Genomic DNA, 16,029 nt, shown 5'->3' on the forward strand with positions numbered 1-16,029 from the left:
ATTTTTTCCAGCTCCAGCCTCTTAGTTCATTTCAGGGAATCACTTCACAGAATTAGTTCTCTCTGAAAAATTGTTTGGCAGAGCTCCGGTTGGATTCAGCGGAGAATTAGCTCTAGGAGTTCTACCAAACGGAACCTTAATTTGAACCTTTTATTAAACAAACATAATGGTGCATTTATATTTTGATTAAGAACATAATGAGAGATTTCAAACGAACACATATGTAAAAAAGGTTAATATGCGACGACAGATGATAAGAGTTGAACCTCTTCTATATGTGATTAATAGCTGACATCATATCCGTTTCTATGATAAATACAGAGTTTGCTCTCATAGTTTCTTTTCTTTTTTAAGATATCTCTCTAGAAAATCACTTCCAAGTTCAAACAATAAATTGCACGAATAGACGAAAACAAGTCGAGACATAGCCTTACTCTATATAAAACCCAAAAAAGGAAAAAAAAAATCTCCGCGTGCTTTCCACTCTCCCCTCTCAGCCTCTCTTCCTTCCGCGGAGGGGAGACCTCTGAGAACTGAGAGCCAGGAAGAAGGCGAGTGGCGTCATCGTCAATCAAGCGAGCCATCAACCAACTGCCCCTCTTCCTACCCAAACTGCCCTCCTCCTCCACTTCAGCCGGCGCAGACCGCAGGGGGCCCAGCACCCGGAGGTGCTTATCTAATTTCTCGCGTCCGGCTTCGGCAGCACCGGCGGGAGGTTTGGGGGCGGCGGCGGGGAGGTAGGAAACAGCGATCTTGGCGTCGTCCGAGCTGTCAGGTAGCTTTCTTGGCTCGATTCAGGCTGGAAATGTGCATCTTTCGATGCGTTTCTGGTGTTTCCTCTGGTATTTGGGGGGTCCTTCCTGTCTGCATTTAGGGGGAGGTGGGGATTTTCTTTGTTGGCTGCGTTGAGGATCAGCATGGACTAGTCTGTCTTCTGCCGTTCTGATATTACTTCTTTTTTGTTTTGCCTCGTTTACTGATGGTATTAATGAGTGGATGCTTGAGGCAGGAATTTTACTCGTATATTGCTGAATTTCTTTATGTTTCGAAAAATTCGCCTCGTAATGTAGGCAGCACAGTGAACAACACCGAAACCAATATTTTGGCACTCTAGTTGACTTATACTAGTTTAATTATCTGGGTGATGGTTAATTTCAACGTTTTGTTAATCCATGATGAATAGTATCAAATTGTGGCACTGAAATGCTGCAGGAGCAGGATTGAAGGGCTACATAGAGTTGGGCACAAGTGACCTGATCGCCTGAAATGGAGTTGGTGGTTAAGCGGTACCGCTGTACACACTCTGCGACCTGTGTTTGCCTCAAGGGCCACATCAGTGAGGATGCAATGTATCTCGTGTTTGAACACATGAAATGGAACCCGAAGATGATTGCTATCTTCTCCAGCGTATGTAAATGGTTTGATGAATTTGCGAAGAGGGTGCTCTGGAAGGAATTCTGCCATGCCAGGGCACCAAAGATGATGACGGATTTGCACTCTGATGGAAGCCATATTGTTGATGGCAACTGGAAGGCCCTAGGGAAGCTTCTTATCTATTGCTCTGCGTGCCCTAGGGGAGACCTGTTCAGTAACATCCATGTCCCAATCCCAGGGCACTTTGTCTACAGGACCCGTTTTTCTAGGACGTTGGGGAAGAGCTTAGTGCCGCCACAGTGCAAGTCAGATGTTTTGTATGTCTCGGATTCTTGTGAACATCTTGACCAGGGCGAGGAAGGTGACTTGGGCCTCTTCCGGGGTATCTTCAAGTCGTTTGCTGGGTCGAATATGAAGAAGATGTTGATTGAGAGGCAGGCAACATTCCATCCGAATGAGGTGTGTCCTTATTGTAAAACAAAGCTATGGCACCTGATGCAACCAAATATGATACCAAGCAGTGCTTCCGTGAGGTTGGATGCGGATGATGATTCTGTTGAGTACTATGTGTGCCTTAATGGGCACATCATTGGTTCATGCACTCTGATGCCCTACTCAGATTCTGAGGATACAAAGGAAGAGTGATCAAGACTTGGATCAGGTATTTGCATTCTTATACTTTCTTTTCTTTAGGACACATGTTCATGTTTCTTTTTTCAGTTGTAGTCTGTAGTCAACCGATATAAGGGCTGTGGCTGAAACGGCTCCGGCTGTGGCTCCTCTGGTGGAGCAGCTTCTCTGATGGAGCTAAAGCAAAACGTCTTCTCCTATATTTTTATGAATGAATGTAAGAGGTCAAATGTCCTATATACCCTTGGCTATGTGCCCTCAATTATAATGTGATTTGTCATATGAAAAGAAAAAAAATTAATGAATAGAAATTAGATTATTGTTTGACCAATAAGAATTATAGGTTAACCACACGCATTACTTTTTTTCTTTTTTCCCCGCATCATTCGTTTCCATTGCTTTTTTTACCGTAGTATTTTTTTTCTTCGTTATTACCGGGTTCAGTTATCTTTCTTTACAACGTCTCTTTCCTTCACGTTCATTCCTTATCCACACCGGCTTCCTGTCTCTTTCCTTTGGGCGCATGTCACCTGATCCGGCCACACCACACTGCTTTGCGCCGGCCCTGCGCACCACCACTCTGACCATGTGCACCGCTCTGACCTCGCGTGCTGTCCCGCTCCGGTGCCGCGCGCTGCTTTGCGCCCGCCGCGCCGCATCTCCACCGGGCCGTCGCGGTATACGACTGCGGCTATCGTGGGGAATGAAAGCGGGCGGCGCAATGCACCAGCTGAGGGCGGGGGCGCCGATCTAGACGCTGGCGGCCACGGCCGAGCGACGCTGGGTGGTGCACTCACGCCGGTGCCGGTGGAGTCGAGTGGCAATTTCAGGTGTAGTTTCCGCTAACTTGAGGGGTAATTTTGTACGAGCACATACATAGGTAGGGAGGGAGCCGCGGGGAGCTGGTTTTTCGGGCTCCGGCTCCGTCTCCAGATTTGTGAACGGATTTTGCGGGGGCTTCTTCCGGCTTCCCCACAGAAGCCATTTCTCTTTGAACCGTTTGGTAGGGCTTCACCAGAAGCTCATGGAGAAGCTGTCGGTGAAGCCTTGCCAAAGGGGGCCTAATTCTCTCCCAAGTTTTGTTCTGCCCGGTATGGAGCCAACGTCGTTTTATGAACACGCCCAATGCCACAGTTGACTTGGTGTCAGTATTACTCCCTCTGTTCCAAATTATGGTCGTTTTGACTTTTCTAGATTCATAAAATTGCTATGCATCTAGACATGCGTATATCTAAGTGCACAACAAAATCCATGAATCTAAAAAAGCCAAAACGACCTATAATTCGGGACGGAGGGAGTAGTTAATATGGATAGTAGTGCCTAAAATGCCTTTATGTATACTTAAGTAGTTTCTGAGGATTTGTGCATGTTTTATTATTTCAGTTGTTGTCTACATATGTAATTCTCTCCAGGTTGGTGTCAGTTTTGGTTAATCTGGATAGTAGAGCCTAAAAATGCCTTTAGTGTATAGATAAGTAATTTGAGCGGATATTAATTTCAATCAAACATTTCATGTTGTCAAAGTCAGTTCACCTTCAAGCAAACCAATATATAAAACTTGCAGATACTTATAGGTTATAATATTGTCCTTACATATTCATGGTTTAATAGATTAAACTAATGAGTCAAATATTGTCCTGAGTATATTCATTAAAGCATCTGAGGCACACTGAAATTATTGCTATGCATGACAGACAGATAGAGTGCTTTCTTTTCAGGTGTCTGTGATTGTAATATTCATGCACTATCCTTTCTATTCACAATTTGTACTTGAAACTTTTGATTCTGAAGTTTCTATTAGGAGATTAGTGACACTCAAGCTTTCCTTCAGTGACCAGCCATTTGTGCTTTGAACTGTTCAGTCCCTGTTAAACTAGCCAGTAATCATCTAAAAAAGATAGATTAGCAGTAGGTGTTGTGTCAGGACTTGATCCCTTGTTGTTAATTTCTGGTGTTACATTGACAATCTTTAGTTCCTTGTGTTATACTCTGCCCTTACTTTCACCATGCTGAATATAATGGCCAAATCTACCAGTTACTGTTGTACAGTAAAAGGTATATCAAATGCTCACATTTTGATACTTTCTGTTGTAAATATAATGTGTTGCATCGCACTGGCATCACAGTGGTTGCACTCATATATGTTTTGGGTTCTTATCATATAAATTTGGGTTTGGTTATAGTAATTAAGTGAAATGCTTAGGAATGTCAAGTAGTGTCATGTGCGTAAACATGGCTGGCTTTTTGCTAGTTTAATGTTATTGTATCTTTCGCACATCCTAGATGTTTCAAATTTTAATATTCCTTAGAACTTCTTGGTAGGTTTGATTTATCGTTGGATTAAACAGATTTGATAAAAATGGGATTGTGTGACTCTCCCTAATGCCTTCTTTTGAACTCAGGTTAGTATAGAGAAGATTCCGGTTTTAGTTGAAACTAATCACTGCTAAGAGAAAGGAAAGAGAAATATCTGACAGGTGTCACAAACCATAAACAAATTAAATGAGTTATTCTTTACCAGTGTACTCAACATTTATGGGAATTTTATCTGATGGTGGATCACATTGAGCGTCTTCAATTCTGCTTTAGAATCTCAGGTTGAATGGGTTAACACACTAGTTACTACCGAAGGGTTTGTCAGTTAGTCGTAGCCTCTTAGGTTCTTATGGAATATGATGATTTGAGATGGTTTATTGCAATACCTCATTGTGGTTGTTCATGCATTGGAGAACTGTGTTTATGCTTTGCACAATATTTAATTAGATGATCAGTGCCGTGGGTCAAGTGGACTGCTGAGAGAAAATAACCTGTAGAATCAAGAGAAGTAGCTGTAATTTCACTTCAGACCAAAATAATCCTTATTGGCAATGATTAATATAACTTGGCAAAGTGCCCACTGGAACAGACATATGTTTTTTTTAATATATATGAGTATTTATCTAGAATGAGATTTTTCCATGATACTGAACTATGTTAAATTGTGGTTCTTTTTTCTGACAAGGTTTGCTGTGCCGAATCCCATGCTTTTGGCTAGGGCGTAATGAGTAGCGACAAAGGACATGGCCCATTGTCGCCATGGTATTTAACTGCAGTGCCACTGGTGTTCTCCTAGTTGCTTTGTAGTAGTAGAAAAGGAAGAGGTAGCTGTGTGGTGTTTGCTTTATTTATGAATGAATACCCCATTACAGGTAGCTTTGCAATGCACCTACATGTTGTTACCGGTATTTGTTCAGGCATATGGCTAGAAATGTACAGTTTTCTGCTTGTGTTCAATACAGCCTGTGTTGCTCTGAACATGTGATTGTGCTCAAATTGACATCACATACAGAGGCCTGTTGTAGTAGACCATTGTGTTGCAACGTGCGCCCAGCTTGAGGTCGCAGCACCAGCATGGAACAGAGATAGCTGCTGCTTGAAAGTATGGCCGTGCGCCCGTGCCTGTGTGTAGCTTGCAAGTGACCTTCAGGTTTCAGCTGTACATGTTTTGCTTGTATCCGACCGATACAGCCTGTTGTACCCTGGCCAGTACAGGCCGAATTAGTCCAGCGTAATGAGACCAAATATGAATATATTTTATTGTTATTTTAAAAATTAACATTAACTAGTTCAACATTTTGACCGAACTAGTTCAACATCTTCATATCAAATGTTGAACCAGTTTATCTAGAATGTTGAATTAGCGTTCATGGATTGTTGAATCAAAATTTTAAAATGTTGGAAGCTAACAAACGTACATGGGCCGCATGTTGGGTTTAAAGATGCACACGCTAGCTACCTTTCTAGACAGCTGGTTGGCCCTGCTTCTCCACGCTTACATCATCAAGTGCGCCAAGTCCATGGAACCACCCCGCCGTCATCAGCAGCCTCCATCAAAACATTCATCTCTAAATTTGAATCAAAGCGATCTTCAACCATTTCTTTTTAAAAGTACTCTTAGTGATAAAATAGTATTTGTTGAGAAGGACAAGCAGCACATTTGACAATCACCCTCAATTGTCTTACTGTCAAATAGAGAATAGAGATGATTGTTAGGATGTACATTAATACATAACTGTTTTACATATTGTAACAACTAGCACACAAATCTAAGAACAAGAACCATAGCCATAGCATCAAGCCTTAACAACAGCCGTAAGACTTGAAGAATAGTGAAATTAGCTAGTACTATTTACTAAGGGTTGACACTTGAACCAGATAACAAATTTCACTGTTGTTCAAGGCTAGCTGACTAATTTCTTAAGATTGCACCCTAGCTAGTTAGAAGAGAATTGGTTCATGGAGCAGCATGTGTATCCATTTTTTTAATTATTTTGAATCCGTGTATCCATCAATGTTCTTGTACGTTGTCTCCATCGTTTGTGCAAGGTTAATCACACGAATAAGCAGTGTAGATGGTATTGAGGTCAAATAGTATTTAGACGCTCCTCTAAAGAAGGAATGCATTTGTTATCTCTCACACGTATTTCAATAACAAACCCTTGCATACTTCATTGATCTGCTAAAAACAGATTAAAGCATGGTAAGAAAAAATGCAATGTAATTTCTTTTTAAGTGTTTTGTCACAATAAGTAAACACTTTTCTTTCTAAGGTTTTGTTCTAGAGTCAACGTAATGAAATTTGCTAGATGAGGAATACGGCATAACTAAATCTGTTATGAGAAAGCAGTGGACTTACTTGATTTACATTTTTCAACTCTGTCTTTGGATTTTTTTAATAAAATTTGAAGCCATATCAATCAATTATATTTGGTTATGCATGCAAGATTTTTTAGCACCTATAATCTGCAAAACTGCCCCACATTACTATGGCAGTTTATCTGATCACAATTTAGATAATGAACTAGCAAACATATATGGTAGAAAACCTTTAATATTGGCAATTATTTCAGTTAATATTATAGTTCTTAACTTCATCACACAAATAAGCTAGTTGAGTAAGATAGAACCACAAATAGATTTATTTGAACACAAAATTAAACAAATGCATGCAAGGAAATAAAATTTATGAAAAATGCAAAGTGACTAAGGAGAGTTGAACGCTACAATATCTCTGATGGTATCAACATTTCTCCTTTGCTGTGTCTTCTGGAACTGCATTCTCGATTTCAACCATTGTACTGGAGATAAAGTGGGCATAGTCCTCTGACTAATCATTTGGTAAGATATGAAACGTAGCAGAAGATATGATGGTGTAATACACATTGAGATATCAAATATTAGTCAAAGCATTCTAGACGGCTCGTAAAATGATACACTATCACATGTTGCTTTCACAAAGTCTTTCTGCTAGTAAGTTAAACTTTAAGAGTTTTGGCAAGTTTAATATTATCGCCACTTCACTGATGGACGCTGGACAATATAAAATCACAGACATTTGTCACGTGCAATTTTTAGCCCACGCAGATAATTCATTATGCGCGCTGGCTCGAAATTGCACCGGCTCGTGCAAGCTCAAGTTTGACTAAAGTTTGAGCCAGCAAGGATAATCCGTTATTCTAACTTGTGAATAAACGTGGCCCTCTAGTCTAATTTTTTTTATTTTCATTTACAAATTCCTATTCTAACTATCCTTGCCGACAGATTAGCACCGATTCGAATAATGCATTATCCTTGTCGGTGTCATTTCCCACCAGCAGGCATAATCCCAATCATCCCGATTCGCATCAGCTTCATGGTGCCGTTCAGATCACCGGCACCATGGTACGAATGAGGTTTTCGCGCCGGCACGGATAAGGTGATACGGTAGTATCAGAATACAGGTTACCTATTAAGATGTTATTAGTCCTAAATTAGGGGAAGAGAATATGCAAAGGGGATGCACACTATGTTGATGCCATGGAGACATCTAGTATTTCTGCCTGCACAAATTGTATATTCACCATGCATACATATGACTGACAATTTAATTTAATTGTGAATCAAGAAAGTGAGAATTTATCACCAGGTCTGGTTATTGTTCAAGTTTTATAGCTTCTTGAAGCTAAGGATCTAACAACAGCTTGTATTAGATTAGATACATGAGCTCTATCGTTTGTGATCGAGGCTATTGTAATTCTTGGCCGTTATACTGCACAAGTCCTGTAATTGCTTATTAGAAGCACGTGGGGAGGGTGCGTTACCACAAGATATGTAGTGCCGCTCTTGCCTTAACAACCTGAATTGTAGGGAGATGTCGTGGAAGCTTTCGTTGTTAAACTCCACTGTGCTAAATTTTTCCAGTGATGCGTGGATTTCTTCTTGAAAGTGGTAAGAGATTCCGAGACGCTGAACTGCTGAGGTGCATCGATCAGCTTCATTTCGCATGGCTGATCACGCCGCGTGCTTCACGCGTGCCGACTAACATCTTTCTTGCTTCGTTAACTAAGTACATCAGTACATCACGACTTTCAATCATCTACTCCATTGCTTTCTGTATTGATTAATTTGGAATCAAGAGACTGAGATCATTAGTGCCGTCAAGTATAGATTGCGACAGCGGCTTGCTAGTTACCTTATAGACTACTCCCTCCATTTCAATTATAAGTCATTTCAATTTTTTGGAGAGTTAAAGCATAGTTTGACCAAATTTATACAATAAAATACTAATATATATGATACCAAATAAGTACCATTAGTTTCGTCGTTAAACATATTTTCATAGTATATCTATTCGGTACTATAAACCTTTATAATCCTCTCTATAATTTTGATCAAATATAAAATGGTTTGGCTCTTCAAGAAAATTGGATTGGAACGGAGGGAGTAGAAAAGAATGTCCGTGGAAGGAAATAGTACATCTACGTGGCCCGGGGTAATCTTTCAATTCCTTCATCGGGTGGGAGATTAAGGAAAGGAAAGTCAAGCCAATCGCTGCCGGCTCACACTTGTGCTAGCAGCAGCTACCATTTTGCAATCAATTCAAAGGCGAATTCTTTCTCCGTATTGTAAAATATCTGATGCCTATCCCCTGTCAAGCTACCAACTGCTACTTGTAAGCTACGTACTACTCACAAATGCATACTCAGCGCCCGTAGACCAAACCCTTCATCTAAGAATCCCATATCTGCAACCCGCCCTTTTAATTCTATGATGCGGAGTGATTTTCTTCTATTTAATAATGTGAAGAAAAGCTTGAACCGTTCATAGTTGAATGCAGACGATTATCTAGAATATTAGAGTAGGGAGCGCTGAACTGCCACTAGTAGCAGTTACCTACAAGGAAAGGAAACGATAAATCTACTATCTCAGAGCGGCAGCCAATTAATTAAGCTCGTATCGCGGAACTAGAACATTTCGTTGATTGATAGGCCGCTTAGGAAGCAGGCAAGCAAACCAAGTTATAGGTTTGGAAGTTAGAACAAGGAAAGATTATCGTGTGACAACTTTTGAAGTCTTTGGGTAGGACATCAAGCTAAGATCTTATGATGAGCCTCGCGCATACGAGGTTTACTGCTGCACCAAGGCTTTGTCCCCTCTGCCGAAACATGAACAGAGAAAGCTCTGAGTGTAGTTTTAGCCTCTTAGGAACGAACCTAGGGTTGCTCTCGCAAAAAGAAGAGGAGGCTAGTGACTCTAGCCTTGGCCGACGGAATCACGGAACTAATGAAACTCTTTCCCGATCTTGAGCTAGAATCCCAGTCGTTGGTTAATATTTTTTTTTTTGCCGTGGAGTAGTATAGTACCTTGGGATCTTAAATGTATGCTGTTTTTTTAGCATATAGTAGCGTCTACAAAAACAACAATGGATCACTTTTCCCTCCGTCAAAAGAAAAGCAAGATCTTTCTATTTACGAAAATCTTCGATGTGGTGAAAATTTTTAAACTAAGTATTGCTTGCCATAACGTCATACAGTATGTTTAAGCTTACTATACGCCAAACACTCCCGTACAGGATCCTAATCGTGGAGAGGGGATCATCTGAATATACAAATTCGTATCAGTATTGTTCAGTCGGGTAGCGCCCCACCACCTATAAAAGACGACACGCGCACAGCTACTGCAACCCAAGAACGTTATTAGCTCCCCTGTCCTTAAGCTAGCAGAGATTGGCCTCTCGACGACGTCAGGATGACTAGCCAAGAACAACCTGCCACCCTCGGCCGGGGAGACGCCGGCAGCACGAAGGCGGCGGCGCACTTCGTGTTCGTCCCGCTTAACGAGCAAGGCCACCTGATCCCGGCCGTCGACACCGCGCTGCTGCTGGCCACCCACGGCGCGCTCTGCACCATCGTCGCGCCCCCGTCCACGGCTGCGCGGGTGCGCCACACCGTCGACGCCGCCCGGCACTCCGGGCTGCCGGTCCGGCTCGTCGAGTTCCCCCTCGACTACGCCGCGGCCGGCCTGCCGGAGGGGGCGGACCACGCCGACCGCATCGAGCCAAGGTACATGATGAGCTACTACCGCGCCGTGGCGCTCCTTCGCGCGCCCATCGAGCGCTACCTCCGCGCGCGTGCGCCGTACCCGACCTGCGTCGTCTCCGACTTCTTCAACCCCTGGACCACGGAGCTCGCCGCCGGCCTCGGCGTCCCCCGGCTCAGCTTCTTCTGCATGTGCGCTTTCTCCATCCTCTGCCAGCACAACCTCGAGAGGTTCCACGCGTTCGCCGGCGTGGAGGACAGCAACGAGCCGGTCGTCGTGCCGGGCCTGGAGACGAGGAGGGTCGTGGTGACGAGGGCGCAGGCGCCGGGCTTCCTCCGGGGCATCCCGATCCCGGAGTGGGAGGCGCTGGCGGACTACATTGAGCGCGCGCGGGCCGAGGCCGACGGCGTCATCTTCAACACGTTCCTGGAGCTGGAGCCGGAGTACGCCGCCGGCTACGCGGCGGCGAGGGGGATGAAGGTCTGGACAGTCGGCCCGGTGTCTCTGTACCACCAGCAGGCCGGCGCCGCGGCTACGCTAGCGTCGAGGGGGAAGGGGAACAACGACACCCCCGCCGTCGACGCCGCGGGGTGCCTCCGGTGGCTCGACGGCAGGGACCCCGGCTCCGTCCTGTACGTCAGCTTCGGGAGCATCGTGCAGCCGGAGCCGAAGCAGGTCGTCGAGCTCGGCCTCGGGCTGGAGGCGTCGGGGCACCCGTTCGTCTGGGTGGTCAGGAACGCCGGCGGGTACGACGAGGCGGTGCGCGCCTTCCTGGACGAGCTCGAGGCGCGCGTCGCCGGGCGCGGCCTGATCGTGAGGGGGTGGGCGCCCCAGGCGGTGATCCTATCCCACGCCGCGGCGGGCGGCTTCGTGACGCACTGCGGGTGGAACTCGATGCTGGAGGCGATCGTGGCCGGGCTGCCGGTGGTGACGTGGCCGCACTTCGCGGACCAGTTCCTGAACGAGAAGATGGCCGTGGAGGTGCTCGGGATCGGGGTCAGCGTCGGGGTGAAGGAGCCCTTGATCTACCAGGCCGTGAAGAAGGAGATAGTGGTTGGGCGGGACGTGGTGGAGGCGGCCGTGAGGAGCGTTATGGGCGGCGGGGAGGAGGCGGAGCGGAGGCGGCGGCGGGTGCGCGCGCTCGCCGCGAAGGCGAGGGCGGCCGTGCAGGAGGGCGGGTCGTCGCACGCCAACCTGCTGGACCTGGTCAAGCGTTTCGAGCCGCGTGACAACTGACAACTTTTAGCGCGGCCCGCTTGGTTAACGCCTTAACGGTCCGGGGTTGCGTGTGCCAGCATCAGATAGATATCTCACTTGTACAATTGTTGGTGTCAGTAAATTAAATCTGAAATGTTTGCCTCTGTTCCATTATTTCGCGATCACACTAACTCAAGTGCTTGTATAAACATGTCACTAAGGAAATCAACCGTACCTGCTTTTGAGCTGTCATTTTCTTTTTCACATTACGCGGAGGAGGCTCGTACGTGCACATATTTAGCCATATAAGTGCATGCACGCACGTACACCCTACTTCTATGAACATCTCTAAAAGACTAGCCCGTTAGATTTTGAGATAGATGGGTGAAGTCATGATTGCCTTCGCTAGTACATAATACATCATCCATATTAGCCCTATATGTGCCTGTCCAATATGCACTAGTATATTACTATCGAAGAGAACCGCACCGACCCATTAACATGTATTAGCGCATGTTGGGGTGATGACGGATACGGGACTAATAAGGACTAGCCCGCATGCTAACTATTGGTGTCATCTTTCAAAATAACTCAGCACTAATAATGTCTCTACGACCACCTCCATTTCTATATTTTTCTTCCTCCTCTATCGGCACCACCATCACCACCTCCTCCTCCTTATGCCTGTTCGCATCGACGATTGATAGGAAGTAATAGTGAACTTAACCGTTCCTGCATCAGGCTTTACAGACGCTGGTTTAGGGCAGCTTCGGGCTGCGGGAAGGTGAAAGACCCTACGTCCTTCTTTTCTGTGCTCTTTGTATTTGCACTTTCTTCACTTTTTAAGGCTCCAAGAGAGTCTATTCTACTGGCGATGGGCTTCTCCCCTTTTATAGTGATGATAGCGTTTGTACAAGCAATGGAAATAAATAAACTATAAGTGATTGTGTTAACATAAAAAAGTGTATATTGATTGATTGTTGTCATCCACAGAATATAATAAATAAGTAGGAGAATCTTAATAACTATTGATACAAGTTAAACTTCTCTATAACGAACCTTACATTTTGGAACTGAGGAAGTACTTTGTAGCACATCTGATACGAGAATTAATGTGAACAGTCTAATATATAACTTTTTTATGTAAATATGGTTGAATACACAAAAGTGTATATTGATTGATTGTTATCATCCACATAATAAAATAAATAAGTAGGAGAATTTTAATGACTATTAACGTGAACAGTCTAATATATAAGTATTAATTAGTAATATATAGTAAGACGGTGTCCCATGTCTCCATGGTTCTGTCCTATGGAAGAATTGACGGCCTCAGTAACCCTCCCTCGTCAGCGTAGGCTAAGCTGGGCAAACACCTAGCGTCGCTGCTACTTCTGAAGTCGCCTCTCTATCTACTTCCACGCCAGCACAAACTTTGGGTGGATACATGGGTTTATGCATTGCACTAAACATTATAGTTCATTAGTAAACTTTGGATGTATACGTGACTTGTTGGCGGTCATCAGAAATATCACTATTATTTGAGTTAGGATTTTGCCTCTTCTCACTACGGTACCGCCTCTGTAGTCTACCCTATGTCGAGCAATGTGCACTGATGAATGGGTTAGCAGCTCTCCACAACCGTTCACCTTTGCGAGAGAGATTTCAGTATTTGGGTCTCAATTCGCAGACCTTTTAGAATCTTTTAGAATTTGACATCCAATTCGTATGCCTTTCAAAATTTGACGTTGGGCTTGCGAATTGTTTCAGTTTAGGTGTTTCTCTCCCATTTTCTTCATTTTCCTTCTTTTGATCTTTTCTCTATTCTGTTTAATTTCCAGCCCATGCAAAAAGTTGATAATGCCCCTATCTTATCCTTAGATGCTTCTTCTCCTCCACTGTGCCGCCCCGGCAAAGGTCCATTGGGCTGCTGTGGCCGGCTGGTCTCGCACGAGAGATGGACTGCTTCGCCCGCACTGCGAGCCCTCGACAGCGGAGCAGCCCAGCGGTGCGTGTATGTTGGCCTAGGAAAATCCAAAGGCCCTCCGCTGCCCGCTGCTCCTTTCTTCACCGAGCTAGCACCAAAAGCCAAGCTCAACTCCCATTAATACTTTTCCCTGCTCCATCCATCCTCACGCAATTAGCAAAGCAGCAACCAAGCAGGGAAGCAGCTGCACTTCAAGCACTGCATCCTCACGCGAGCATACAGGCAAGCGGCCAACTCCGGCCCACGCGCGACACAGCAGTGAGCAGGGGAAGGGCATGCGCCGGTGCTAGCGGGTGGGATGGTAGGCGTCCGGAGGGAGCACCTTTGCCCTGCAGCGATGCCTAGCGGTAGGCTCCAGGCAATGCAAGTCTCTTCTCTGCCGGCATAGCAGAACGGTGTTGCGGGCGGAGCGGCCGAGCTTGGTTGCTTCCGTTCTTCAAGCCGACGTCATGATTTTGGGTGAGGCGCGGACAACCTTGATCAGCTCCATCTGTCCCAGCGAGTCTTGAGCAGCGGCGAGTCTCGGCACCGGCGGCGGTGACGCTATTCTTCACGCGAAAGAAAGAGATGCACGACCGGACGCTCGATCCATTGTGGTGAAAGATATTAGGTGGCAAAGCTGTCTTGGAAAAAAGAAAAGGAAAAGAAAAATGAAGAAAATGGGAGAGAATTTTGGAAGGCACGCGAATTGGGTATTAAATTCTGAAAGGCTTGCAAACTTTACAACATATACTGGGATAGGACGAATAAGGTTTTTGAGAGACGCTCCGCACAGCACATCACCACGATTCGTCTTCCCTCTACGTCGACCGTTGCATCATTCTGTATCTCTACCGCTGGCTATTGCGACTACTCTTCAGCAACATCAACACATATGCACCATGCAGGACTTCCTCATTTGCAAACGCTTAGTGTGTGCGCTGTGTCCTGATCCACTGTCTAATAATTATGTTTTTGAGATCATGATGACGGTGTTTTTTCTGTCTAATATGTTTGATTATTACATGCTAGTTTTTTATTAGTCGTGTTTTATATTTTGAATTCAAGACTGCAATTCTTTTTCAAAAAATTACCTAATTATTCAACCTGGCCCGTCCTATTGTGCCGCTGTAACCCAGTACAGAATATAGATGAGCAGTGGTGACCTCTTGGTCGATCTACTTAGAAAGTTTGGTGACAGATCAATCGAATTTTTAGAGAACGGTTACCTGTTTGCTCGTACAAGACAAGTTTGGTGATCTCAAGCTCAATTCAAAACAACCGAAGACGTCACCTGAGGCCGTGAAGATGACATTCAAATTAAGCATACGCGACAATGGGAAATGGTAAAGTGCGACAGGATTACAAGTATTGCAATATGATCAATAGTACTATCACACTAGCCTAGACTGTCTTCTGGTCCCTGCCGCTTCGTCACTTGCACGTTGAGCATCCTCTTGATGCGCCACAGTAAGATCTCCGGCGGCCTGAACCGGAGCAGGACGGCGTTCTCGACGTAGTCGTAGGCGCGCGCGAACTCGACGGCCTGGGGCGCCGCCCTGCCCTCCTTGGCGAGGCACCCCGGGTCGTCGCCGAAGGTCACGTGGCAGATGTTGTCGAACGCGAAGCTCTCGAGCACGTGCTGCATGTCCAGGGCGCGCCGCCCGGCGGCGGCCTCCTCGAGCAGCGGCAGGAGCCTCTCGTCGACCTCGGACCGGACGGTTTCGACGATGAACTTCCTTAGCGAGCGCTTGCTGAACTCGTAGCTGGCGGCCTTGCGCTGCCACAGCCACTGCTCGCCGTTGGAGTTGAAGATGCCGTGGCCGAGGAAGTCCCTGATCTTGGCCGCCATGTGGTCGCCCTTGGGGTAGTTGGCGAAGCTCGTCTTGGCTATGTGCTCGACGTTGTCCGGGTTTGCGGTGATGACGACGCCGGGCAGGCCGGGGGCTTTGAAGGGCGTGGTATGCGTTGGGCTTCGCTTCGCGACGTCGACCGACCATTCGACCAGGCGGTGCTGGTTCCTGACAAAGTGAGGGAACCTGCCGAGGAGTGGGTAGGCCTTGAAGTCACCTGCGCGAGTAGGCTGCTTCTTCTTCAGGTACAGCAGGGAGATGATGAGGGGTAGGAGCAGGGCGAGAAGGTGAGGCCATGAGTCCAGGGACAGTTGCATTTCGATTTGGCTCTCAATGCCTTGCCGAGTGCTTGAGATTAAGTGATTTTAGTTAGTTCATTTATTGATGGAAAAAATCTATTTTACTCCTCTCATCTATTTACTTTGTCCGCTTAACCTCTGAACAAAATTTAGACTCACTTTACTTCCCCGAACTATTTCATTTGGTTCAATCTAATTAGGTTTCTCTTTTCTGTTTCTTCATGTACAAGTTGAGTTTTAATTTCAGATTTTGTCAGTTGACTTATAACATAATAATGCTCTATATTAGAAAAATATATTAGACAATTTTATATATCTAACATCAATTTCGTATTAAATATTCCTAACCTAAGAAAATAACCATAAAAAATTC

General features: G+C 45.3%; 3 protein-coding genes across 5 annotated transcripts; 2 read left to right on the forward strand and 1 right to left on the reverse strand.

The window, feature by feature from the left end:
• The first annotated feature begins 479 nt into the window (after positions 1 to 479).
• Positions 480 to 5,573, forward strand: LOC101778250 (EID1-like F-box protein 1). 3 transcript variants are annotated; one of them, XM_004983926.3, is made up of 3 exons: positions 480 to 775; positions 1,213 to 2,035; positions 5,006 to 5,573. In XM_004983926.3, the coding sequence occupies exon 2, from the start codon at positions 1,267 to 1,269 to the stop codon at positions 2,017 to 2,019; it is 753 nt and encodes a 250-aa protein (XP_004983983.1). In that variant the 5' UTR covers positions 480 to 775; positions 1,213 to 1,266; the 3' UTR covers positions 2,020 to 2,035; positions 5,006 to 5,573. The 3 variants fall into 3 exon arrangements, with proteins under 3 accessions (XP_004983983.1, XP_022679292.1, XP_022679291.1); XM_022823557.1 differs by having other exon boundaries at positions 1,219 to 2,035; XM_022823556.1 differs by lacking the exon at positions 5,006 to 5,573 and adding an exon at positions 2,095 to 2,284.
• Positions 5,574 to 10,003: 4,430 nt separating this feature from the next.
• Positions 10,004 to 11,691, forward strand: LOC101760838 (UDP-glycosyltransferase 73C5). Its single transcript, XM_004986834.3, has one exon. It carries the CDS (start codon positions 10,051 to 10,053, stop codon positions 11,575 to 11,577), a length of 1,527 nt encoding a protein of 508 aa, XP_004986891.1. The 5' UTR covers positions 10,004 to 10,050; the 3' UTR covers positions 11,578 to 11,691.
• A 3,212-nt stretch (positions 11,692 to 14,903) lies between these two features.
• LOC101761240 (cytochrome P450 94B1) lies at positions 14,904 to 15,674 on the reverse strand. The gene has a single exon (XM_004986835.1). The coding sequence runs from the start codon at positions 15,672 to 15,674 to the stop codon at positions 14,904 to 14,906; it is 771 nt and encodes a 256-aa protein (XP_004986892.1).
• Positions 15,675 to 16,029: the final 355 nt, after the last annotated feature.

The sequence above is a fragment of the Setaria italica genome, chromosome IX (genome assembly GCF_000263155.2).
Source record: "Setaria italica strain Yugu1 chromosome IX, Setaria_italica_v2.0, whole genome shotgun sequence".
Taxonomy (NCBI): domain Eukaryota; kingdom Viridiplantae; phylum Streptophyta; class Magnoliopsida; order Poales; family Poaceae; genus Setaria; species Setaria italica.

Bases quoted from the DNA above. Each gene is read 5' to 3' on its own strand.
- LOC101778250 (XM_004983926.3), top strand. From the start codon at position 1,267: ATGGAGTTGGTGGTTAAGCGGTACCGCTGTACACACTCTGCGACCTGT.
- LOC101760838 (XM_004986834.3), top strand. From the start codon at position 10,051: ATGACTAGCCAAGAACAACCTGCCACCCTCGGCCGGGGAGACGCCGGC.
- LOC101761240 (XM_004986835.1), bottom strand. From the start codon at position 15,674: ATGCAACTGTCCCTGGACTCATGGCCTCACCTTCTCGCCCTGCTCCTA.